The sequence below is a fragment of the Leucopleurus acutus genome (genome assembly GCF_964270905.1).
Source record: "Leucopleurus acutus genome assembly, chromosome: 8".
Lineage (NCBI taxonomy): Eukaryota > Metazoa > Chordata > Mammalia > Artiodactyla > Delphinidae > Leucopleurus > Leucopleurus acutus.
In genome coordinates, this window is record NC_139151.1 from 12,798,141 (window position 1) to 12,823,562 (window position 25,422).

Here is a 25,422-nt window from a genome sequence, read left to right on the forward strand (position 1 = left end):
CTTCCCTACCCTTGCCCCAAATCAATTCCCTACTGCCTGTCTCTTCTGTGTCACAGCAAGCCAATCTCTCAGAAGGCTTTCAGATGCCTTAATTAATTCATTTTCATTTCCCTAGCAGACCCTCACTCCCCTTAACAGCTGGTACTCGGCAGGGAAGGCGGAAATAATTCCCAAGAAGTGAACCTTTTGACAAATTTCCCAGGCTGCTTCTAGACACCCATGGCGTTTGGAGGAGTTCCCAGTCTGGAGCTGCTGGGGTAGCTCTGAACATAAGTGAACTCCAAAGCCCCCTGGGATTCCCATCCATATCAACTTCTTTAGCGGAAAAGAACTCTCACGGGGGTCTAAGGACAGCCAGGCAAAGGCTCTGCTCTCTTTTCCTGAATCTGTGGCTGACCTTCTCTGAGCCTCATGTGCTACGATCCTGGGGAGGGAACCGGCTTGACACTGCTTCTTGGGAGATGAGGATTTAAGCTGTGCACCCTCACAGGTGATGTACAATGTCTTTCCTTGGTCCTGCCCTGCTTAGGGCTCCCCTAGCAACCTGCTCACCTCTCTCATGCCCACACTAGAGCACACGTTTCTTTTACGTGTCTGTCCTCTGCCTACCTCCATACCACCTCATCTGTAAGCTCTCAAAGACAGAACCAAGTCTCATCTGTCCTTTGACCCCAAACCTCTAGCACAGTAGCTGACTCACGGTGTTAAATTACTACCTGCTGATTGATTCATCAGTTGACGGCCCTGTTTTCTACGCCTCGGGTTGACAGTTGGGTTGATAGAAACCTGCTAAGGAATGAACTCCCTAAGTGTATTCAAGGCATGCTTGTCAGCTGGTGCCTTGCTCTGCATGATCCGAGGGAACTAGCTGTTAACACCTGCCTGTGTCCCAGGCACTGTGTTAGGTGCACATGGATATCAGGATGAATAAGATACTGTGCTTGCCTGAAAGGAGCTGGTGGCCTCACTGCCACTAAGAACCCGTCCCAGAGGTCCCTGTTCAGAAGTAATTTCTGCCTCCTACTCTGCTCTTTATATAGGATGCAGTTTGTATTTGTAACAGAGCACTTATCCTGTACAACCCTGGGTTAAAATAATTTCCGTCCGTCTGTCTGCCCTTCTTGCTGGACAGCTCCTAGAGGAAAGGGACCTGGTTTCAAATCCTAGCACTTCCAGGTGCTGGTCTCTCTGGGGCTGTGCCTTCTTAGTCTATAAAAAGGAAGTAGTAGGCTTCCCTGGTGGCGCAGTGGTTGAGAGTCCGCCTGCCGATGCAGGGGACACGGGTTCGTGCCCCGGTCCGGGAAGATCCCACATGCCGCGGAGCGACTGGGCCCGTGAGCCATGGCCACTGAGCCTGCGCATCCGGAGCCTGTGCTCCGCAACGGGAGAGGCCACAACAGTGAGAGGCCCGCGTACTGCAAAAAAATAAAAAAAGGAAGTAGTTATAACACCCACTTCCTGGATAACAGGGTTGAGGATGTAAGTTTAATCCATGTGACCCTCTCACACTGGCCACCCAGAGCCTCTCCTCTTTTGGCCATTCTCCTGGTCCAGCCTATTCCTTCCTCTCTATTCTCCTAGCAAGTAGACGCAGAGGACAGGAAGGCTGAACCAAAATCACTCTCCGCTCCAGCCATCAGTTCTCACACGCCCCTGGTGATGCAGTAAGACGAGCACAAGACAGGGGTCTGAACAGGGTATGAGTCTGGCCGCTTGCTGTGAGTCTGAGCTTGGGTTCATTGCTGACCCTCTGAGCCTCCATTTCATCTGGAAAATGGAGTCATAATCCCCGCCAGGCACAGATAAATGAAATAGCACGTGTAGAGCTCCTGCCTAGTGCCTGGCCTTCGGTCAGCAGCCATCACTGGCCCCCTCTCCTTCCCGGGGGCTCAGCTTTGAACAAGGAAGAGGTACCTTCAGCAGAGGACACCCCCATTCTAATTCTCTACAAAGCCATGGGAATGGAGAGGAAAAAGAAAATCTGAAGGCCCATGGCGGAGCCCTTCACTGAAAGCTGGTGATAGACAGGTAGGGAGGTTCACAATCATCGCAGGCTGAGGCTCCAGAGGCCCAGCCCCAGTCTTCTGGGGGCTGTGCACCTCACCCCTGAATGCAGACAGAGGGAAGCAGTCACAGAGGCAGACAGCAGAGCCCAGTTGCATGGGCGGCAGCAGATACAGTCATCTCAGAAGAAAGGCTGTGCGGCTGCAATCTCAAAACTGCCTTTATTGGCTTTTTATCAGGTGGGTGAAAGGACTCAAGTGACAGAAAAGAACCTCTGAGAACTCAAAATGAGGCAGAGAGTTGTAAAGGGAGGGTCTGATGAGAGATGGACAGCAAAGGCGGCTGTGGTCCAAGATGCAGCCCAGGGCTCTGGCCCTTTTATTCTCAAGGACAACAGCCTGTGGATAATGAACCAGACAAGATGGATTTCCTCCCTTCCCAAGTCTTGGGGGGTGGTATGCAGGGACCACTGCTTGACATGCATCCCTCAAGAAGCCATTCCAGGAAGGACCTTGCTCGGAGTCAAACAGCCCTCCCTCTTCTCCCGAGAGGCAGGATGAGCTGAACCCATGCTTAAAAGTCTCCAGGAAAGGGGGGCTCCCTCACGCAGTAGGTCCTAGGATTAAACGCTGAGACCCCACACCGTCGCCATTTTCTCCTGCGCATCCTCACCGCCATTGCCTTCCTTCGGGCCCCATCCCGTCCCCCTGCATCACTGGACCAGCATCTGATGAGTATACCTGCATCTGGTGTTCCCACCTCCAATCCATCCCCCTCTCCCTGTCGGACTAACCTTCCGGAATCAATGCCAATTACGCCACTCTGCCCTTCCTGGAATAAAACAAACAGACCACCTCACTCTTCAACAGCTCCCCATTAGCTCTCTGGACATAGTTTAAGTATCCAACCATTTAAATCCTGTCACGATTGGCCCCTGCCTACAGCACTCCTCTCCTCCACTCCCTGCAGCACCTGACGCCAGCTGCAGAGAACCACTCACACTGCCTGGCATGATCTCAGCCTTTGCTGCACCTAGAATATTCTTTTCTACTGAGATGATGCTTCTCCATCCTCAGTACTCTGTTCAGTGGTCCTTTCCTGGGTGAGCCCTTCCCTGTTCATACCTGTACATACCTTGACAGTGCTTCCACCAGACCTGCCCCTGCCACTCACTACCCACGTGACCATGAACAGGTTCCTTATCTGCTTTGCAACTCAGTTTCCTCACCTGCAACATTTGGTTATTGTGAGGACTAAATGAGTTAGTATAGTCAAGCACTGAAAACGGTGCCTGGCCCACAGGAAACACTTAGTAAATGTCAGCCATCGTTATTCTCATCATTATTAATATTATTAATAGAGCACGTATCACACTGCACGGGAGTTCTTGGTTTGCCTCTTTGAGTAGATCCTGAATTCCTTACCAGCAACCCCTCACATCCACATGGTGCTTGTCAGAAAGGGAGCACTTTGATGAATGAAGGAAGGAATGAATGAATGGTTGAATTAAAATTGGAATTCCCCTCTTCCTATTTGAGTAAATGCAGAGACCAGGCTTTAAGGAGGAGAAGAAAGCCGTCCCTGAGTCTGGCCGTCACAGGCGGAAAGAGTCGAGCTTTCAGTTTTAGTCCCTGGATCTGTACCTTGATTTTAAAGAATAGAATTCTATGACCTATTTGCAGTTAAAATAGTCTCTGGCTTCACGGTGAAAAGGAATCCCATGGGACTAGTTGTAATTTTTTTTTTTTCGTTCAGCAAAATGGCTCTGGACAACTTTCCCAGTGGATCAAGGCCACAGACAGCCCACCCTACCAAGTCTCTGGCAAACTCTCTCCACAATCCTTTCTCCCAGGGAACCAGGAGGGGAAATGGAATGAGGTATTTCAGCTTCATTTATACTTAATTCATCAAAATATCATTGGTAAAAGCTATTCGATGTCCAAAGCTTATGAGCCTTGCATCTAAGCCTTCTAAAGCCCTTTTCTCTTTGAACCTAAACGGGCCGTTCTGCCAGCATGGCGTTGAATGCCAGCAGGGTGCTTGGTTCTGAGCTTGGAAGCTTGAGGGGGGTCTCTCTCTTCCTGAATGTGCTTTGCTCTCTCCCAAGCTGGGCCCCAAGGATGTGAAATGCAGTCTCTCGCCTTCCAGGATACCCGTGCTCAGGGCTGAACTGACAAGGATACCTCACACACACTGGGCGAGAGGAGAAGGGGTCAGAGAGCTCATCCGTCCAGCTCTTCCACTTCAAAGATAACGTGCAATTCCTTTATGGGCCAGGATCAGACATGGGTACCAAATTCTGGGCATCCTCCAAATGTTCTGCCTAGAAGGACCTCTCAGGAGGGGACGCCATTTGTGACTGGAGGCAGATGAGGCTGTAATTCCAGCAGGAGAGGCCATATGCTGTGGTTGAGGACTCAGGCGCCCCTCCACTGGCTGTGGGACCTTGGGTGAGTCATTTGTATTTCTAAGCCTCTGGTTGCTCACCCATAGGACGGGGATAAGGATATTCACTTCGCAGAGCCATTGTGGAGGATAAAGAGCCAATGCTGTGAAAGCAGTTTCAAACATGAAATCAGTGCACAAGGGCTTCTCTGGTGGCGCAGTGGTTGGGAGTCCGCCTGCCGAGGCAGGGGACGCGGGTTCGTGCCCTGGTCCGGGAAGATCCCACATGCCGCGGAGCTGCTGGGCTCGTGAGCCATGGCCGCTGAGCCTGCGCGTCCGGAGCCTGTGCTCTGCAGCGGGAGAGGCCACAACAGTGAGAGGCCTGCGTACCACAAAAAACAAAAAAATCAGTGCACAAGTGTGGGGGGCGACTAGGACAACACCCAGGACAGACACACCCCTGACTGCAGTGCTTCCCAGTTACCCACTGCGGGAAGAAGTGCTCGTGTCTTGGCAAGGATTCCAGACCCCTTCATGAATGCGCTGTTCCCCCCACCCTCTCTGTCCTGCCCACCTTGACTGTCATTACCCCACCACCACCACGATGCTCCAGCCATGTGACCGTCCCTGCCTCTCCTCAATCCCTAAGAGATGCATTCTCAACTCCCAGCAGCCACTTCCATAAACGATTTCATTTTAAACAATAGCCAACCTCCCAGCTCCACAGCTCCTTCTAGCTACAACCCTTTATCTTGCTTTCCCATAAGAGCGAAGCTTCTTTGAGGAGTATTGCACAATGATTCAACAATTGCAGTCTGATTTCAATCCAGCCACCCACTGAAACCACTCTTGCCCGTGGCTTCTGCACAGCTAAATCTGATGAAGGCTCTTCTGTACTTCCTTTCAAGAGGTGGGAAACTTCTTTACCCGCTCTCTCTCAGCAGCCTTCACAGGCTCTCCTCCCTCACCTCCCTCTTGAACATATGATTTTCTCCCTGGGGATTCCTTCTCTCCTCACAGCTTCAGTAACCATCTACATCCACTCCCGCACCTAGAGCTTCGATCCGCTGAGCCCATTCTAGCCAACTCTTGCTGAACATCCCTACCTGTGTGTCCAAAAGGCTTTTCAAAGTTACCATTTTCAAGGCTGAAATCATCCCCCTCCTTCCTCCCAGACCTATTTTTCTCCTGAACTTTCCACCTCAATGACTGGCACCACCATCCACCCAGACGTCCACGTCAGAAACCTGGGTGTCATCCTACTCTTGTCCCTCTCCCCTTGGCCACATCCATTTGGTCCCCGAGTCCTGATGATTTATCTGTTAAATAGTTTCAACAGGTTACAAAACAGCATAAGCATTATGATCCAGTTTAAGGAAAAACTTGTGTAAAGTATATACTCATTAAGAAATCAGAAGGGCCCATATGGAAATGTTAACCATGGGTATTACCAGATGGTGGAATTACAAGTAATTTTTTGTCTTTTAAAACGTATGTATTTTGTAAAGACTGCATACCTCTATATAAAAGACAAACTGTTATCTTTAAAGATAGCCTCTGAATAGGTACCTTCTTCTAACTCCTAAGTTACTTTTGGTTCTCATCAACTGTTGCAGCAACATGACCTTCTACCCGGTTCCCCTACCTCCAGGCTTGTCCCGCCCCCCCACATTCCATGCTGTAGAAGGTCATATAGGACCTTCGTCAGTGAGCACTGCCCACTTCCTAGCCTAGCTTTCCACCATGCTCTGTTCCAGGTATAGTGACCTGAAACAGAAACTACCATATGCGCCTTCCTGTCTCCACGCCTTGGACCCTGGTTCCTTCCCACCTGGCCTGTTCTTCTCTCTCCATGTCCCTCCTCTCCCTGGCCAACTTCTCCTGGTCCTTAAAGATTCAAGTCAAGCATCACCTCCTGCAGGCGTTTTCCCTACACATCACAAGCAGAGTCAGGAGGCCGTCCTCCAGTCCTCACACCATCCCCTATCCCTCCCCATCCTATAGCCTTTCTCCCTCTGCTTTTACCCAACTGGTCCCCCATCAAATAGTGACCTAGGGACTACCTCATTCAACTTTGTTTCTGAATACCTTGAACGATTTCAATTAAAAGCTCACTTTAAATAAATTTATTGGGGTGATACAGGAGGAGGCTGAGGCTGTTCTGAGGGCATCTTCTTCTTCAAGCTGCTCTAGTCCATCTCCTCCTCTCGGCCAAGTATACCTCCACCAAGACACACCATCCCTTCTGTGCAGTCCTGCTGTGGGCTCAGCTGTGAAGGATGTGACTGGAGCAATATAAATCCAAACCCAAGAGGCTCCCAAACAGACACGGTTCTCATCTCCCCTGCCCAGACACAGCCCTGGGGGTGAGAGGCCAGCCACCTGGCCCATTTTATGTGAATCCACTTGTTTTCACTCCAACCACACTCCTACTTTTAATGGGATTTACATCAAAAGACAGGCTCTGATGATTTCTAAACATAAGCAGAAAATATGCTTGAATGCTCTTCCACAACCAACACGCCACATGTCCAAACCGCAACGGTCTTGGGTAAGCAGGTGACAATGGAGGGGATATGGGGATATATGTGTACATAGAGCTGATTCACTTTCTTATACAGCAGAAACTAACACACCACTGTAAAGCAATTATACTCCAATAAAGATGTTAAAAAAAAAAAAAAAGCAGGTGACAATGGTTGTGAAAGACTGAGGATCTAGAATGCCCAGTGGAGATGACCCAGGCCTCTACTCTTTACTGCACGTCACTCCAACATCCAGGAAGCTACTGCATTCCTCAAACTCTCTAAAAAAAAGAAATTCCTATATGTCAAACTTTCTATGCATGTGTGCATACTCACGTGTATGTTATTTTAAATCCTTACAAAAATTCTTTCTAGATAAACACTGAAGCCTTGGGGGATGGAGTGGAAAAGATAAAATAAGTTGCGTAAGAACACCCAGCTAGTAAGGGGGTGAATTCATGTTAGGTCTAACTTCAAGATTCACGCTCTCAGACCACGAGCACTGAAGTCAGACAAGGGCTTAAATGCTGGCTCCAAACTCACCAGCTGTGCGATCTTTGGCAGGTTACTTAAGCTCTCTGAGCCTGTATTTCCTCATCTGTATAAGTGACAGATTTAGGTGCCGTGACCTCTGAGGTCTCTTCCACTTGGGACGTCAAGTAGCCCCAAGGCTCTACTGTTACAACCTCTGACTTGTTCCTGTGCAGCTTGGGGAAGGGGTCATACAGGAAGGATGCAGGCTCTAGGACTACTGTGATCCTAGGGGAACACTGGGGCAGACACATCAAAGCGTTGAACCCCGGGGCAGAGCAGGGCCGGGGTCACACACTCCTGCCCAGAATAAGCCCCCACTCCGTGGCATTCAGACGACCTTCTGGCAGATATGCTCTTCTCATTCTTCACACATCAGCTCAAACATAATTTCCCAAGGGAAGCCTTCCCTCCCCTGTCCCCTTGCCTCTCAAGGCTGGACCCCTCCCCGACAGGTACCCTCTCATAGCTCCTTCTACTTCCCCTTTCTTTGTTCTTAACACAGTGTGTTAATAATATCCTGCTGTGATCATTCATTAATATCTGTCTCTCACCAGTAAGATTCATGAGGGTCGTGAGTACGTTTACTTTGTCCCCCATTGTATCTCCATTGTCTAGGAAAGAGGAAAGTGTTCGGTGGATCTGTATTGAACGAATGGGTTAATTAGTTAAGTAATTAATACTACGCAGTCAAGTCTTGATGAGACCAAGGCAGCAGTGTTTTGACTTGCAAGCCGACCTGGAGTGAATTTTAAGATCCTGTCTGATTGCCCAAGTCGTTCAGTACGAAGCTGCATGTCCTTGAGCCTTGGATTCCTCTCCTCTTCCTGCCAGTCCATGTCACAGATCATTTGGGAGTTGATAAGGGGATGGCTGTGCACTGACTCTGACATCCCTGAAGTCACCCCACCAATCACCAGGAAGGCCAAGGGGGCTGAAGAAACAGGCTCAAGGTGACAGAGTACGTCGGTAAGAAGGGAAGGAAAAGGCCTAGCATTTCAGCTTTCTGGGGTTTAACCACTGGACTGCATCCCTACCAGGGGATCCCAACAAGAGGACAGCTTCGGGAGGGGCTCTGGGACTTCGAGAAGAGTAGCACATCCTTTGCTGTGGAAGGAAGTGTGGGCATCGTCAGCTGGGGGCTTGAGTCTCAAAGACAGCAGACAGCTCCCTGAAGAAGTCTTCACCCTCCCACTCTGCCCCTGTGAGAGGCTCCCAGGGCTCCCTGGGCCTTCTGCAACCTTCTGCTGATTGCTTGCAAGCCTCTCCCTGACAGCAAAGCCTCCCTCTGGACTCTAGGAACTGGACAGTTCACCGTCTCGCTGAACCAGTCTTGCCGCTGACCCCGCTGGGTCACTGCAAATGCTGTCAGGCAAACTCCTCACCACTGTCCCACCTCGGCTCTCAATTACCTTCTCCATGCTCTTGTCTATACAGAACTTTTCATCATGCATCGCCAAGGATCACTTATTTCATACGCGGACTAACACTTTTATCCTTCAAGACTAGGATTTAAAAAATGTATATTTTACCCCAAGTTTGGTACATATAAAGGGTTAAGATCATATGAATTCAATGGATAAAGAGGAGGGAGAAAAGAAGGAAAGAAAAAAGCAAGCAAGAGTGAAAGGGAGGGAGGATAAAAAGGAAGGAGAGAAGGAAGGGCCTAGACTTATGCAGACCTTTCTTGGTGACATCCCACTCCAGCTGAGGTCGTGTTCTTAGGTGGGAAGAATGTGGGTTCTGGAGTTAGACAAATCTGGGTTCAAATCCCAGCCCCATCTCACCCTAAGTGTGTGGCTTCAGACAAGTCATTTAAGCTGAGTTCAGGTGGCGCATTTGTAAAATGAGGATAACAGCTAACGAAAAGGTATATTCCCAGAGGATCAGAGATAACGTATGTAAAGCACCCTGCACTTTGGCACTGGCTGGGAGGCTGCAGGGGCTCCTTCTGCACTCGGAAAGCACGGAGAGGTAGGGACTGGTTCAAGAACCAACCCGTAAGAACCTAGGTCTGTGCTCTCCACGTTGGATACCCATCACCTTTCCTGAGCAGAAAAACTCAGTTATGGAAATATGGACAGTGAATGAGTACCAATCAAATGAACTTTTACAGACGTCAACAGTATACGCCAAGAAAACAAGAGCTCTGCCCCCGGAAGAACTTTCTAGAGCCTTGCTCTAACCTAACGACAACTGATGCTCTATGATGCTCACCTGTGTTTTAATTGAGTCTCTGCATTCACCCTGAAAATCTACAGTCTGCCCCAGTGCACCTTGGCCCTGGGTCTGTAAAAGCATATTAAGGAGAGCGGAACATAATACAAGAAGTAACGAAATAGCCATAACTGTGACCAACTCCTCTGCTAGGTGATCCCTTTTCCCCTGTTATTTAACCATGTCTCCTCGAGAGTGCTTCTCGAGTGTCAAAGTCAACGGACGTGAGTGTGTTCTACTCTCCCAGGGCCTGTCCAAGCTCTGCCAAAGGTGCTGATGACCAAAAAAATAATCAGAACAAACAAAAAGCACCTGGATTATCCAAGAACGGAACCCCAATTCTCTAAGCCGCGTTCAGCGATCAAGGCCTCCGTTACCTGTTACAGGTGCTGGACTGGGACCGGGAGAGCCACAGGGCAGGAATCAAGGTGGTCTTATTCTTCAACGTATATTACCAGTGCCTGGCTCATTGCCAGCTCAGGAAAGATTTGTGCAATGAATGGACAAATAAATGAAAACTGCATGACCGATTGACTAATAAATGGAGGATTCATGAGGATACAGCACAACCTCCTGTCCTTCCAGCTGCCCCCCCAGCCCACCCCCAAATCCAAATCACCTGTTCTTTCCTTACCCGAGCGATCAGCTCCCCGACCATTCCCGTCCAGGTGCCATTGGCCTCGGGCACGCCGTACACGCCGTCCCCGACCAGGCGGATCTTGTAGTTGAACCGGAGGATCTCTGCCAGCTCCTTGAGCATGTCCACACAGAAGCCCTCGTAGCGGTCATTGCCTTCCATCTCCTGGTGGTTTCCCTTCAGCATTAAATACGGGTTTTCCTGCAGCAAAACTGGGCAGCTGTCATTCTCATCTTAGCCCTGGTGTCTCAGCCACACATGACGAGGGGGTCGGGGACACAGGAGGTTGGGACGAAGATGGGGTGGAAGGAGGGAAGTGGCTTGGGTAACGGGGTGCTTCGGAGGTGGCAGTGGGCTCCCCTCCCTGACTTCAAGGTACTTCTCTTACCTGGAACACATAAGGGTCCCACTGCACAGAGGGTCCAGTGGAAGCCCCTCCACCTTGTTTGAGGTCATCATCTGACCCCACCCTGCCCTTCGTTCCTTCCTTTTCTTCCCCTTCCTTTGTTTATTCCACATAGATGGATCACGGCGGATTATGAGATACAAGGATGCTGACAACAGAGCAAGCGGGATTCTTACATGCACAGAACAACCGCAAACCCTAGGCAGGACGCGTCCAGCTGTGAGCGTTGGGAGGAGGGTCTCTCTGATGAAACGTCCAGGGAAGGTTCTATGGAGAAGGTGGGATGCAAGCTGGGCTCCGGAGGAAGACAGAACACTGACAGATGGAAGCGGTGTGAATGGAGGGCTGTTCATGGGCAGGGGAAAGGCAGGATCAAGGGCAAAATCCCGAGTGAGAAGGAGAGCGGCCCATTCGGTGGACAATGGGGCTGCCCTTGAGTGGGAGCCTGGGCTGTGTGGAGGGGAGGGGTGGTGGATACATTTAGAAAGATGAGTTAGGGTCAGCGTGGGCCTTGGGTGCCAGGACAAGGTGACAGTGCATCATACATATATAGTAGGGAAGCACTAAGGGTTTTAAAGACTTAAGGATGCGAGTAAAGAACGTTATAGAGCAAGAGAGAGGTCTGGGAGTGAGGACGGAGCCTCTCCTAAGGGATGCTGAGTCCTGAGCCGCGCTCGGGGTCAGATTGGATTGCACGGCTGAAGAATCACAGAGAGGGTCAGGCTTGATGCCAGGCTGGGTGTGAGGCACAGAGCGTAGGGTCCTCAGAGCCCTGGAGCCTGAGCAGATGACCAAGGATGATGTCATCATGGCCACGGATGGTTTGAAAAGGAAGAGGTTTTGGAACGTGTTGAATCTGAGGTGCTGGTCATCGATCCAGGAGGGAACATCTGACTGAATGTTGGAATATGGGGTGAGGGCGGGATCGGGGGCAGAGATGGGGCAGCCTCCAGACAGAGGTGGTGGCTGAAGCTGCAGCATATGAGAGACCATCGGGGGGAAGGACAGCAGAGGGAGAGACCTGATCTTAGGGAGGGGGAGAATGAAGAGCAGCCGTAGAGGACAAAGCAGAAGCGGCCAGAAAAGCCGACAATAGGAAAATGTGGTCATGAAGGTCAAGGAGGAAAGGGTTTCAAGCAGGAGAAGGCAGACATTCCCACAAAGAGAGGAAGCAGGGCTGTGAAAGGGCATCTGGGTCACGTGTCCCTGGAGACCTTCGAAGGCAGGTTGGGGTGGGGAGGGGGGAGGGGATGGCAGAACACCGCAAGGACGGGTGTGCACGAGGGGTGCACGGGTGAGGGCCGACCAGGATGTTGAGAAGTTCAGAGACAAATGCTGGCAGAGCTTCTCCACCCAACTGCTACCGGTCACGTCTCGCTCCAAACCTCAGTTCCCCCTCTGCCTGCAACAGGCTTGGAGGCTGCCCAGTGTCCACCAATCCCTTGATGATGATTCCCTAAATAGGAGGGTAGCCCAAGGACAGCAGGGTGTAGGTGAGGTGGTAGTGATGGTGTCTTAGGACGGGAGGGACCAGAGTACATGTGTAGGTACAAAGGGAGGAATCCTTAGAAAAGGGCAGATTAGAAAAGGAAGAAAGAGAAGGCTAGTCAGTGCAGCAAAGTCCTGGGAGAGCCAGGGTCTAGGTGAACATGGGAAGTGGGCCTGGGGGTAAGGTGGAGAGCATGGATGTGGGTACAGAGGGGGCGCGGAGGAGGCCCAAGATACGGAGCCGTGCCAGCCCCCAGAGCTGGGGGCAGGTAGGAGGGAAGGCTTGGTGCCTGGAAAGGTTTCCTCAGGGAACACGATGTGGGGTGAGCAGAGAGGAGTGCAGGGTTGCCCAGGCCCAGCTGAGTCAGGAGGCGGAATGCAGATGGGCAGCTGGGAGCAGGGCTTGCAAGGACAGTTGGACTTGGGGACGGGCAGGAGGGGAGATGGCTGAGCATCATGGTGGAGTCAATTCTAGAAGCCAACAGAGGGAAGTGCTGAACTGCTGGTTTGCTGAGCTCAAGCTGGAAGGGGCTTCTGGGCTGGGGAAGACGGGCAGCCAGAGAGGCCAGAGGTCGCAAAGGGAGGAAGGGGGAGAGCGGTCTTGTGGGTGTGATGAAGCGGAAGAGGGGAAGGTCGGAGGTTCCGTGCCAGGGAGAGGGAGCTCCAAGTTGAAGGTGATGTGCTTCTGGTTCATGGTCAAGTGCGCTGTCATGTCCGTGAAATGGGCCCAAGCTCCCTGACTTCCACACATGCTGTCCTCAGCTCACGGGCCTCTCTCTGTCCTGCTTTTGCTTAACCTAACTCATCTCTGTCCCTGGGGTCCCATCCCACCGCTGACCCCAACCCACTTCTCAGAACCCCTACCACACTCGCAGCCAGGCCTCCACACACGCATTATTCGTCCTCCTACACGTGCCGGCTCGCAGGTAGAACGTACGTGGAGCCTGGGACGGACTCCTCCCTGTCTCTGGGGCCCCCACCTGGCCCCAGCATCCAGCACTTGTGGATTGTGTGGGTGAAAAGTGCTGAAAGGGCCTCACCGACAGGGCCTGGCTGGGCATTTCCACCCCTGGGTTGGAAGGCAACCTCCCAGGGTATCTTTAACGATCCCAAGGAGTGTCACAAAACTCTTCTCCCCGAGAACTCTCTGCACTTAAGTTAATTTAAAATTCACTGACATATTTAGAGTAAATAAACAGGAAGCCAGTGTTGGAGGGAGGAACCGTGTGGGAGGGGGCGGAGCTCACTGGCACTTTGGAGGGTCTGGGGGCCGCGTGCTGGCCTGGAGCCCTGTCCTGGCGGGCAGTGATGAGGGCAAAGTGCTTCACCCGGGTTCTGATGCAGGGGTGTGTTCTAGGGGTGGGAGCTGCGGCTAATTCTGTGTATTTGCCGGTGTTAACCAATAAATCACTCGCAAGTCCCAACTGCACCCTGACAGTAGCAGGATGCAACAGGCCTGTGTGCTGAGCTTTAAGGGATAAATCATTCAGATGGCCATTTGCCAAGGAGGTCCCCCAAATGGCCAGCAGGGACTAAATTAAGGTAATCATTCCTGGTAAGAGTTACTGACTTCTACACACATGCACAAGAGAAGGTTCTCACTTGAATCGTACTGGCCATGTTTTTAAATGCTCCCTTTCACAAAAGTGTCCTTCCCCACCCTCATGAGCACACGTGTGCATATGTGAACAACCGTGTGCGTGCATGCACTCACACACAGGCACACACACACAGGGTCAGACTGACCTTCCCAGTCTAGAAACATGACCCTGCGGTCTCAGTGTCCCCGTGGGTCTGTGCCAGAGCTCTGAGCCCCGTCCAATTCCAGTCCCGGAAAGGCAGGAAGTACAACCCGGCAGTGTCCCCATTTCTCTCTCAAACTCTTAACTGGCTTTTGAGGGACATCTCTGACCCTGTAGGAAGGAATTCCTTCATACAAATTCTAATCATCAGGAACTTCCCTGGTGGTGCAGTGGTTAAGAATCCGCCTGCCAATGCAGGGGACACGGGTTTGAGCCCTGGTCCGGGAAGCTCCCACATGCCGCGGAGCAGCTAAGCCCGTGCGCCACAACTACTGAGCCTGTGCTCTAGAGCCCGCGAGCCACAACTACTGAGCCCATGTGCCACAACTACTGAACCCACGTGCCACAACTACTGAGCCCGTGTGCCACAACTACTGAAGCCCGCATGCCTAGAGCCCGTGCTCCGCAACAAGAGAAGCCACCGCAATGAGAAGCCCGCGCACTGCAACGAAGAGTAGCCCCCACTCACCGCAACTAGAGAAAGCCCGCACACAACAACGAAGACCCAACACAGCCAAAAAAAAAAAAAAAAAGAAAAAGAAAAGAAAATTGTAATTATCAGGCTCCTACTTTATGTCAGGCCCCCCAGTCTTTCAGGAGCCCTCATTCTGGAAGGGGAGGTAGAGCTGTAAACGCCAGCTCTAATAGGAGAAAGGTGTGCACAAAATGTGAGAGGCAGGGAGCAGGCAGGAGGCAGATGAGGGAAGACCTCACGGAAGAGGGGACATCAGAGCCAAGCTGTGAAGGCTGTACAAGTATTTCCAGGTGGAAACAGGAATTCACAGAGAGGGTATTCCAGGCAGAGGGAACAGCATGTACAGAGGCAGGGAACAGCATGACGCAGTGAGGCAGTGTCAGGCAGTCCAATGCTGCCAGACCCCAAGTGGCATGGAGAGGAAGCAGGTACAGCAGGCTGGGCTTCATGACGAGAGGTTTATATTCCAAGCTCAGGGCCGGTCGCTCCTGGGCAGCACTGAAGTGAGGAAATGACAGGATGGTTCTGATTTTAGAATGACCGCGCAGCCAGAAGGGCGGGGCTAGGGAGAGACAGACTGAACAAGTGAGAAGGGGGCCTTTGAGGAGGCCACACGCAGCTCCAGTGAAGAGGCGGCTACACCTATGTTAGGGCATGTGCTTGAGGATGGACAGCAGGTGACAGACTCAGGCAGTCCTTCAGAGGCAGAGCAGGTCCCAGCAATCGTGCGCGTGTTGCCCCCACTCGGCCAGGACTGCCGGTCAGCGTCGCTGCAGCTCAGCCAGGCGCCCCCAGGTCTCAGGGGCTTGGTGACACCCCCCCACCCCCAAATCCTGCTGACATTTCCACGTTGGTTCAGATGAGCTCAGGTTGGGCTGAGATGGGGAGTGGTTAAAACCCTGCGAGCTGGAACTGCCTTCTCCATCCTTTGCTTTGTTCCCTCTGCCTGGAATGTTCCTTCCCAGACGGCCACGTGGTTGTCACCTCACCTCATCAGGTCTCTACTCGGATGTGCCCTTCTCAGTGAAGCCAGCAACCCCTCTCCCCTTCCTCAGCTCTGTCTACACCCGAGCACCTAGAACAGCGCCCAGCACACAGGAGTGCCCCCCAAATATTCACTGAATGAACGACTGAAAATATTCGGTGAGCCCCTGTCTTGTACCAAACGAAGGGAGAACGCACAAGCTTGACATTCAAGTCCCTAAGCATTATGGGCCCAGCCCACTTCTCCAGCCTCAGGCCTTTCCCTCTCTACCAATGCCCATTTCCTAGAAACCTGCACTTTTTGGCATTTCCTGAGTGCCTGATAACACTCTCCTTAGTCCACTTCTCCCTCCTCATCAGCCCTGTCTTTGGGGGCCCATCCTCAATGTCCCTCTCCTCGGAAGGCTTTGCTGACCTCCCCGATGGCATGGGACTTCTCTCTCGTTCACCCCCCATGGCGCTAGGCGTGCGCCTCTTTCCTGGCTTATATCCTGCTCTGCTCACGGGGGATCAGTTATTTCAGTGCAGGGCTCCTGAGCCCCAGGAGCTCATGAATGTAGTGATGGAGGTCCCTGAGCTCTTTTTATCATCTCGAAAGCCTGAAAGAAACGGACACGTTTCCAAACCTTGCACAGTTAGCAACAGCACAATAGGCTGAACAGGTTAACAGTCGAGTCTGTTTGGGGCTGGGATTCCATCAGTGCGGCCACACTGATTATCTCCTGTGGATAAGATGCTGGGCCCGGCAGGGAAATAGGTTTCTGATTGGTTAAAAGGAGGTGGGGGAAGGGGGCAAACTCATAATTACTTAATACATGCAGTTGGTTAATGGACAAATCTTTTAAAACCTGAAGTCTTCAGGGATGGGGGGAGGGGAGAAGAAGATGACTTTGGCCGTGAACGCACTTGATTCGTGCCGTCTAATAAATTACAGCCTGTTTGAGGACAGAGACTGAGTCTTACTCAGCTTCGTGTCTCCAAGAATGAGCACAGTGCCTGGCACATGGGGGAAGGGCTTGGTAACTGTCGAAGAGAACTGAATCAAATAAAAAAGGCAGATGGTCCCTTGCTCTATAGATTGAGAACTTTCTTCTGATCATCTGGAAATGAAGAAACAGGCCATGAAAACCCATTGAGATTCAGGTGTCCACTGCCAGGGATGCAACTTGTACAAGTAGGCACCCAGCAAAGCAGGCTGTCGTGAAAGAGTAGGAGCCACCCTGGGGGACTTCTCCCGCGTGTCCTAGGTGCCCTGCCCTTGGCTGTGCATGGCTGCCCTGGCTGTCAGGGTGCCCCTGGAAGAGGTGTCCACAAACTGTGCTGTCTTGCCACCCCATCCTGCTTCCCCAGCTGCTTTGGAACTCATCAGATATCATTTCCATATGAAACAACAACTTGAGTTTAATTACACTGTCATAAATTGGCCTCCGTGCTGTGATTAGAGCTCCCATCTTCTGTTCACGGGGAGGCTGGGAACGCCTGGAGATGGAGGAGGCACCCCGGAGAGTGGCAGCTGGGAGGCCCAGGGGGCACCCGCTTACCAGGATGGTGGTGACGACCAGGGTGGTATTGAAGAGACTGTCGGAGACGTTGGAGGCGTAGAGGCGGCTGTCCATGCTGAGGCCGTCTGCCACGTGCCACTGGCCAATCTGAGGAGACCAAGGAGACAGGCTGGGAAGGGGTGGGGGGAGGAGAAGGCTGGGGAGCTGGGCTGCTGAGGTCCTTCGGGCCTCCAGGGCTGGGGGAGCTGAGAGGCCAGTCCTCTGCCTCTGGCGGGGGTACATGTACATCACAGAAGGAGGGAGGGATGCAGAGTGCAGAGCAGAGGGGCGGGACCGGGGCGGAGCTACCAGGGTTGGGGGGTCAGGGGTGGGTGGGGAGACTGCGAGGGGAGGGGAAGACTTAAGAGAGAGGTGGAAGAGGAAAATGGAAAAAGAAATCAGGAATGCAACGCAGTTCAGGGATGCTCTCTCACCCAGAAGGGAAGGAAGCCCCTGGAATTGCATCATCTGGAGGCAGGACAGAGCCTTCCCTTTCGCTACAGTCTGCCTTCAATAAACCTCATTATCTAAATAAGAACCAGAATGGCTGCTGGAGAGAACTGGCCTTTATGAGGCTCTTCAATAAATGTTTGCTGAACGGTTCAATGGATGGATGAACCAGAAGAGGGAAGGAAGACCAGGCTCTAGTCCTGGTGGATTCGCTTTGCTGGCTGCGAGAACCTACGCAAGTTACTTCGATCTTTGCGAGTTTCAGTTTCCCCAGCTATAGATGGAGGCAGTAACGTTTGCTCTGCCTTCTTCTCAGAGCCAGCTGAGATCGTGCATGTGCCAGTTCGAGGTTACATGGTTCAGCCAGACCCACGAGGGTGGATCTCCACTGAGTAAACCCAGAAATGACTGAACCTCTCTGAAGGTTTTTCCTCATCTGTAAAATGGGAATAATAGAAACATTATGTGGTCATTGTGAGAATGTATTTCAGCTGAAACTCAATAAATGCTAGTTTCCTTCCTTTTCCCCATTGTCTTGACTCCTAGCGGGGAACATATCCACAACTTACTCAGTTCCCCCATTTTAGAAAGTCACCTAAATCGAAATTCAGCATCATTGGGTTTTTAGGGAGTTTGTTTGTTTTCTCAGTGGAACCCTTTCTATAACTACACATACGTGTGTGTGCTACCAATACATTTCTACTGGCTGGAGCCCCTGGCAACTCATTTCTGCTGCTGGGTGCTGGAGGTGGGCCACCAGGAGAGATGGCTGATAGCTGGCTAGAAAACCAATGAAACGCACACATACGCCTCTGCCAGGCCCCAGCGGCAGCTTCCCTGGAAAATCCTCACAAGTTCCATGGATGCCACACGGCTCTACCCACCAGAGCTGGGCTCTGGGTTCCTCTTGCGGAAGCTCCAACCACAATAAAGACACATCTCACTCTTGGTCCCCACCCCCCCTCCCCCGGGGCCGGAGCGTTGGGGGTCACAGGGGGCAGTAACCATCTCCCTGACGTCATGGTCTGGACCTTGAAGAGGGGAGGGCCAGGCTGGATGCCTCCAGGTCCAGGCAGGAGCCCGATGGTCTCCCCAGCTGAGTCTTTCACCTGCCAAAGGAGAGATGACCCAAAACCCGTCTCCAAGCCTCAGCAAGGACGCCACCGGAGGGGGCTGGGCAGGTTTCTCCACCTCTGCGTGGGCAGAAAAGTGAGGCACGCGCCCCTGCTCATTTTAGTTTACGAGTCGTGTGCTCTGCACATCCACACTGGAAGCCCCGTCTAGATAAAGAAACTGACGCCAAGATAGGAGCCCAACTTGCCCGAGGTCACCTCCCCATCAGCTGAGACACCTGAGCTTTAACCCCTGGGCTCTTAACCCTGGATGAGCCTCCCCAAGGAAGCCTTCGTGGCTCTCCTGCCCGGCTCTTCCAGCGTCCTATGCACGTCTTGTTTACTTGTCCACCTCCCCGGCTAGCCTGTGAGGGGCTAGCTTGCTCGTGCTCACAGCCCGGCACCCTGCTCAGGACCGGTACTTGGAGGCCGGGGAAACCATCACTTGGGCTGAGTGCTGCTGTCGGTAGGGCATGAACAGGAGGTAGGCAAGCGTCCCCTGGTCTCTGGAGGGACCACAGGGGGGACCAGCCAGGTCAGGGTACGGCCTGAGCTTCCCCCCCTCCCCTCTCTCTGCAGGGGAGAGAGATGGGGAAGATGAGGGATAAGCAGCTAGATTTTCAAGTGAAGGGCAAAGGAGAGCAATAGTTACCAGACCCCTCTTGTGCTGGATGTGTTCTATCATCTCTTTGAATTCTCCCACCAGCCTTGTGAAGTAGTGATGATGTTTTTATGTACGAGGAAACTGGGGCTCAGAGGTTTAATGGCTTGCCTAAGGTCACCTGGCTAGCAGGTGATGCACGGGCTTGAACACAGAGCTGTCTGACTCCTAAATCCAAGACTTTTCCGTGTCCGCTGCTGTCTCTTGGGCGGGGATGCCAAGGGCTCCTCCACATAAGGAGGAGGAGAAAGGCTCAAAGGAGTCTCGGCCACACAGCAAGAACCCTGGACACGGCTTTTTCCCTCCTGGGTTTTTACATCCACAAAGTCAGGTGAAATGAGGCTGCTTCCCTCTCTGCAAAATGGCTAGAATTGGCTTCTGACAGTCTCCTAGGATAGGAAGGGCCAGATTTGGACAGAAGGACATAAAGAAAAATTAGGGCGGATGTCAGCACCTGGATGTTTGGGACAGGACTGAGCTTCTCAGAGTCCTGTCATCTAAACATGCACTTCACACCGACAGGACCAGCAAGACCTCCCCCCCCCACTCCCCCCCATTTCCCACCCCATTGTTCTCAGGGGACCCAGTCCTCACTGATTGCCTGCCCCAGCTTCACACTCCCTGTCTGACCCAAGCCACGAGGTAGGTAGGTTGCCACAAAAGCCAGAGATAGAAATGATTTACCCAGACCCAGATCCGACAGCCCGAGCCATGTCGCCTCCCACACCCACCTCCGGGGACGTGGCAAAAAGACAAATCAGCCCCCAAGCTCCAGTCAGGAAATGAATGTCCCACCAACCCTCCCATTAGCCCCCAAGAAATTAATAAGCTCATCAGATCCAACAAAGCGGCTTTGGCAGCTATAACCCGGAGCAATCTAACTGAGGAAAGGCGGTGGGAAGGAGAGCAGGAGACAGAGCCAGGTGCCCTGGGATACAGGCTAATCGCCCCACCCACTGGGCATCTTCCATGCCACACACATGCCAGGGGTGGGCAGGAGAGACAGCGCTCATCACCGACAATCTGCGGCTCTGTCTCCAGCCAAATTCCCTTGCTCCATCCCGCTGACACCTGCCCCCGAACCTCCTGCAGGGACAGCGGCTTTGTAAACCTCTTCCACATGCCCACGTGTGCCGGCTTGACTATGCTTCAAATAATGTCTTTCCGTGGCCCTCTCTCTGTGCTTTCTGTCTCTCCCACTTGCTCTGCCTTCCCACCAGTTTAGAGACTCCAGGGGGTGCAGTGAAGGGAGGAGAGGGTATGGATTTGGATACCACCACTGCAAGCCCATACAGCACCTCAAGGCAGGTAAGAAAAAGGCACCCCCGGGCTGACGTGGCCCTGCGGGTGCGCAGCTGGGCGTGCTGACTCCAGCCTCTACTCACCACTGAGCTTTTCACAGTCTGTACCACGAATGCAACGGTCCCAGAGTGGGAGGACCTGAGTTTAACTTGGCTTCTCTGCTTATGAGCTGTGTGACCCTGGGTGAGTTACTTAATCCCTCTGAGTCTCAGTTTCCCCATCTATAAAATGGGGGTTAAAATACTAATGATTACTTCCTACGGTTCTTAAGGAGATGAAATCTGATGGTATATGTGCCAAGAACTAGGTGAGTATTCATAGAATTTGTCATGCCATCGTCTGAGACAGAAGATGGGAATCTCTTCCGCGCCCTACACTTGGCACTGTAGACTCCAGGTTAGTAGATTAGACCAGTGTCTCATACTCTGGTTCCTGCACCGGCAATGTCAGCGTTAGAAATGCAAATTCTTGGGCCCCGTTCCAGATTGACTAAATCAGACAGTCTAGGAGCAGGACCCAGCAGTACGTATTGCAACCAGCTCTCCAGTGACTCTGATGCAAGCTGGATTTGAGCAAAGCACATAGAGCAACTCAGACGACAAACATGACGTCAGGGAGAGGCAAGGGTGCAGGAATGAAGAGAGGCTGAGGGCGCACCTGTGGCAAGCTAGGAAACGTTTAAAAACTGGCTCTCCAGGAAAAAAGGCCTTGTCTGATCTGCCCACGTCTGTGGTGTAAACAAGCCCACCATGGCTGACTTCACGCTACCCACATGCAGTCACGGGACACCGAGTGGGGAAAAGCGTATAACGGGCTCTGGCTGGCCGGGCAAGCTGCCGCCACCACGCTCACAGGCCCTGTGCTGGGCGCTCGTTTACGCTTACGAATCTCGCTGCCACCCTACTTATGAGTAAGGAAAGTGGTGTCCACCTAGGTAATAATTTACCTGAATCACAGAGCTGAGGTGTGGAAAAAATCAACGTGCTGCTTCATTGAGATCACAATATTTAAAACAAATGTGTATTCCTTCTCACTGCTGATTCTATGCTCTCAGAAGAAACTAGAAGTGCTTCGTCAAATACGAAAATCAAGGTAAATATAACTGATATGACACGTGTTTGCACGTGCACAGAAAGCATCATTTATCCAACTTCCTCAAAGGACACAGAATCTATATAAATTAATAATAATCACCTTGCTCCCTGGCTGTATAAAAATTAAATAAATAAAATAAAATTCAAATTAAAAAATAATAATGTTGCTCCTTTAAGCACTAAAATTGGGGGGGGGAGGGTCTTAATTATTTATTTGCAAGTATTATTTCCCAAAACTCTTTCAAAGGGAATTATACTTTCTGCCGTCCTCTTAAACAGAGGAGACATCTTTACCTTCATGCAGTGTCATCATTTTGAAGCCAGTTATTATCCTGTCCTGTGATATAGTGCTGCTCATTGGTCACTGAAATGTGATGGCCTCTCACCCTCATTTCCGTGCTTTCCTAAGTTAATTTGTCTACTTTTCATAGTGTCTCTTTTCTGATTGTGAACCGTCGTTTCCTTCTGCTATTTGGATAGCTGTCTCGAATTGGTCCTTTCCTTCCAGCAGTTGTGTTTAAGATTCCTGGCTGAGCAACCAAGTGGCCAAGCCTGAAAGAACTGCTGTAAGGAAAGTACAGATCAGGCCTGATGGGGCCTAGGGCCTTTAGTGAACAGACCCTGTGTCATTGATATGGGCAACCCACGGTCCCCTGGAGAGGTGAGTGCTGTACAGTTGAATGAGTGTGGTCTGCCGTGTGACCCTGGATCAGCGTAAGCAAGCTGGTCACTCCCTCAGCAATGCACCATGGGAAATGCTTGTCCAGGGGCCCTGACCGCAGGCATCACCTGCTGAAAGAGCTGGTTGTGTGTCACCCAGAGACCGCATTAGCATCCAGCGCTGTGACCTCGGGGCTGGGTGACCCTGAGCAAGTCACTTAATTTCTCACCTTTCCCTGCCCCCCACCCTAATCCAAGCTCCCACTGAACTTGCCCTGGACTAGGGTCCCCCGGGGCCTCTCTTTGTTCTGTTCTCCACTCAGAAGCAGCCAGCCGTCTCTATCAAGTCTCAACTATGATCACACCGGCCCCTGCTGAAACCCTTCAATTCTTCTCCCACTTTCGTTTAAGGATAGAAACCAAAATCCTTAACATGGCCCACCAAGCCCCGTGAGGCCTGGCCTCTGCCCACCCTCCACGCTCATCTCACACCACCTTTCCCGGCTTTATCTGTGCTCCTGGCACACCTATGAGCTCACGTGCAACAAGCGCCTTCCTGCCAGGGTCTCTGTGCGTGCTGTTCCCTGTCTGGACTCTCCTTGCTGCCCGACCCCTTGGCCCCCAGCCCCATTTCAGCTAGTTCAGGGGTTGGCAGACCACGGACTACAGGCCCAATCCGGCCCACTGCCTGTTTCAGGAAATAAAGTTTTATTGGAACACAGTCACGCCGATTCACTGTTGTACTGTCTGTGACTGCACTCACCTACAGCAGTAAAGCTGCAAAGTCTAAATTTTTACTATCTGGGCCTATTTTATAGAAAGAAGTTTTCCAAACCTTGATCTAGTTTATACCTGTTAAAGCCTCAGGCCTCAGTTGAGAAATCACTACCTTCAGGAAGCCTTTCCTTTCACTCCCAAAGTCAAACTTCTCCCCGAACCACGTTCTTTTCCTTTAGAGCATCTGGCCCGGGCTGTGATTATACATTCATTAATGAGACCATCGCTCACCACCTGTCTTTCCCCCCGTGCCGCAGGAGGAGAGCCCTCCGCTGTTGCCTGAGCTGGGCGGTCCTGCCCAGAGCGGCCGCACGCTTCTCGCTCCCGCCTCGAATCATTTGAGGTTGTCATTTTGCTGCTTTGTTCTCTACCAAATAGGTAAAAAGGGATTCATGTTTAAAACCCTGAGGGATTTCCTGACATCCGCACCTGCCTCTGTGAGTACGCACACGGCTCTGTAACATTTAATATTCTACGTACGTGTAGATGATTGTTCTTTGCATCAGCGCTGCCAGGATGCAGCTTCTAGACAGGCTGACGTAACTCCACGGCCTGGCAAGTCCTTCTGCTCCAGAGTCAGAGTTCGCAAACACTTACTGATCACCTTTGCACGCTGGGCACTCAGCCACGTGATCTGCTTATGTAAATTTCTCTGATTCTGCATCACAACCCTGTTATCATTCCCACCTGAGAAATGTAGGCGCTTCAGACAACAGTAATAACACTTACAGGCTTAAAGTAGGCATTTCATACAAGTTTTTGTTGAATGAATGAATGATTGAAATTGAGACTCAGAGATGTCAAACAACTTGCTGAGGATCACAGTTCATAGAGGATGCAACTGGGATTTGAACTCAGGTCCTATTTACTGCTATACTATCTGGTCGGGGTAGGGCAAGTGCAGGCTACCCCGACCTTAAGATCTGGGCCTTCCCACACACCTCTCTGATCACCGTGAACTTGTTCTTTGGAGAATACAGACCTGAAGGTATTCAGCTACAAGAGTCCACGAGAGTGATCCTGACCAAGGCACAGGGTAGTTTCTTAGGGGCTTAGCACAGGGAGATGCAGTGGGAGGGCACCAGGAGACCTACATTTTCTTAACTCTTCTGCCATGCATAAGCTCTGTGACCTAGAGCAAGTCACTTAACCTCTCTGAATCTTCCTCATCTGCAAAGTGGAGATAAAAGAATCTGCCTACCCATAGTACAGCAATGCTGTTGCTAAGCAACTGAGTTAGTGTGTACGATGGCTTTCGAAGAGCCCTAATAAGCCATGGGAACTTAAGATAATAGCACTACTGTCCGTCTGGTGGAAATGCAGCTGACCAGAAGTCAAGTTCTACCCTGCCATGTGCTGTGTGGCCCTGGGAAGTCAATTTTGCTGCCTATAAGACAAGGGTAGTTAGTCTTTCTCCCCTTCTCCTCTTATTGGGATGATACGAGGTGATCACAGATGTGACAAAAGTTTAAAGCCCTATGCAAACGCAAGCTCTTTCTTCCAGATCCTTGTTCTCTAGGCCCATCCCAAAGGTGGACGAGCCATAACCAACGACTCAGTTTTTTTAACCTCAGTTTCAGGGTTCAAAGTTGAAGTCCTCACTAGGAAGAATACATAAAATAATGTATTAGTGTCTCCTTGAGTTCACGGAACTAATTTCAACATACAGGCAGGAAGAAGGACAGTCAGATGTGAACCACTATGGCTAGAGGCCCCAGGAACTGAGACTGAGTTATAGTTTGGAGTGTCTATAGTATAGGTCTGTGCCTTGATATATGACCAGCCAAAAAGATCTGTAATGTAAGCCTCTGTGGTGAACCCCTGGCATGAAGGAACAAAATGTTTATTGACTTTAAATCTAATATCTCCAATCATAAAGCTTTACTTCACATGGGAGACTGGATCACGAGTGAGGGCCCCTGCCTCAGGGGTTGACCTGGGGAACAAAGGGGCTTATCGATGTTGGTGGAAGAGCTCATTCTCTCAGCCAAACTATTCTTTTAGCGGAAAATATGTGCTTACATGCACAATACTGTAAAAACCCAGGATCAAAGGACAACAGTGGCAAATGCCAAAGGTAAGAGATCAAAAACCATCCCAGGGAAAGCTGGGAAGACTTCCTATCAAATGAGCCCTTCCTGGGCTGATGAAGCCTGCAGCTGAGTTGGTCTAAGGCAGTGTTTTGTTCAACTGCGGCTGCTACCCTTTAGTGGGTTAGGAAATCAATTTAGTGGGTCCAGACCTGCATTTTAAAAATGAAATATATATCCAGAATACATCAGAGTGCAACCCACACACCAGGGGCAACTACTGTTTCATAAGCTTTGGTTTCAATTATGTGTAGGTGGGTGTTAATGTGCACCCTGGATTG

The 25,422-nt window shown here is 51.3% G+C and overlaps 1 protein-coding gene across 1 annotated transcript in view; it reads right to left on the reverse strand.

Annotated features, from left to right (window-relative positions):
* GRIK4 (glutamate ionotropic receptor kainate type subunit 4) overlaps positions 1-25,422 on the reverse strand; it is a gene marked incomplete at both ends in the record, with an annotated part of 308,409 nt that overhangs the window by 62,736 nt on the left and 220,251 nt on the right. Inside the window, 2 exons of the mRNA XM_082845308.1 lie at positions 10,297-10,500; positions 16,996-17,103. Coding sequence (XP_082701434.1) covers positions 10,297-10,500; positions 16,996-17,103 — 312 coding nt within the window. The remainder of the gene's footprint in view (positions 1-10,296; positions 10,501-16,995; positions 17,104-25,422) is intronic.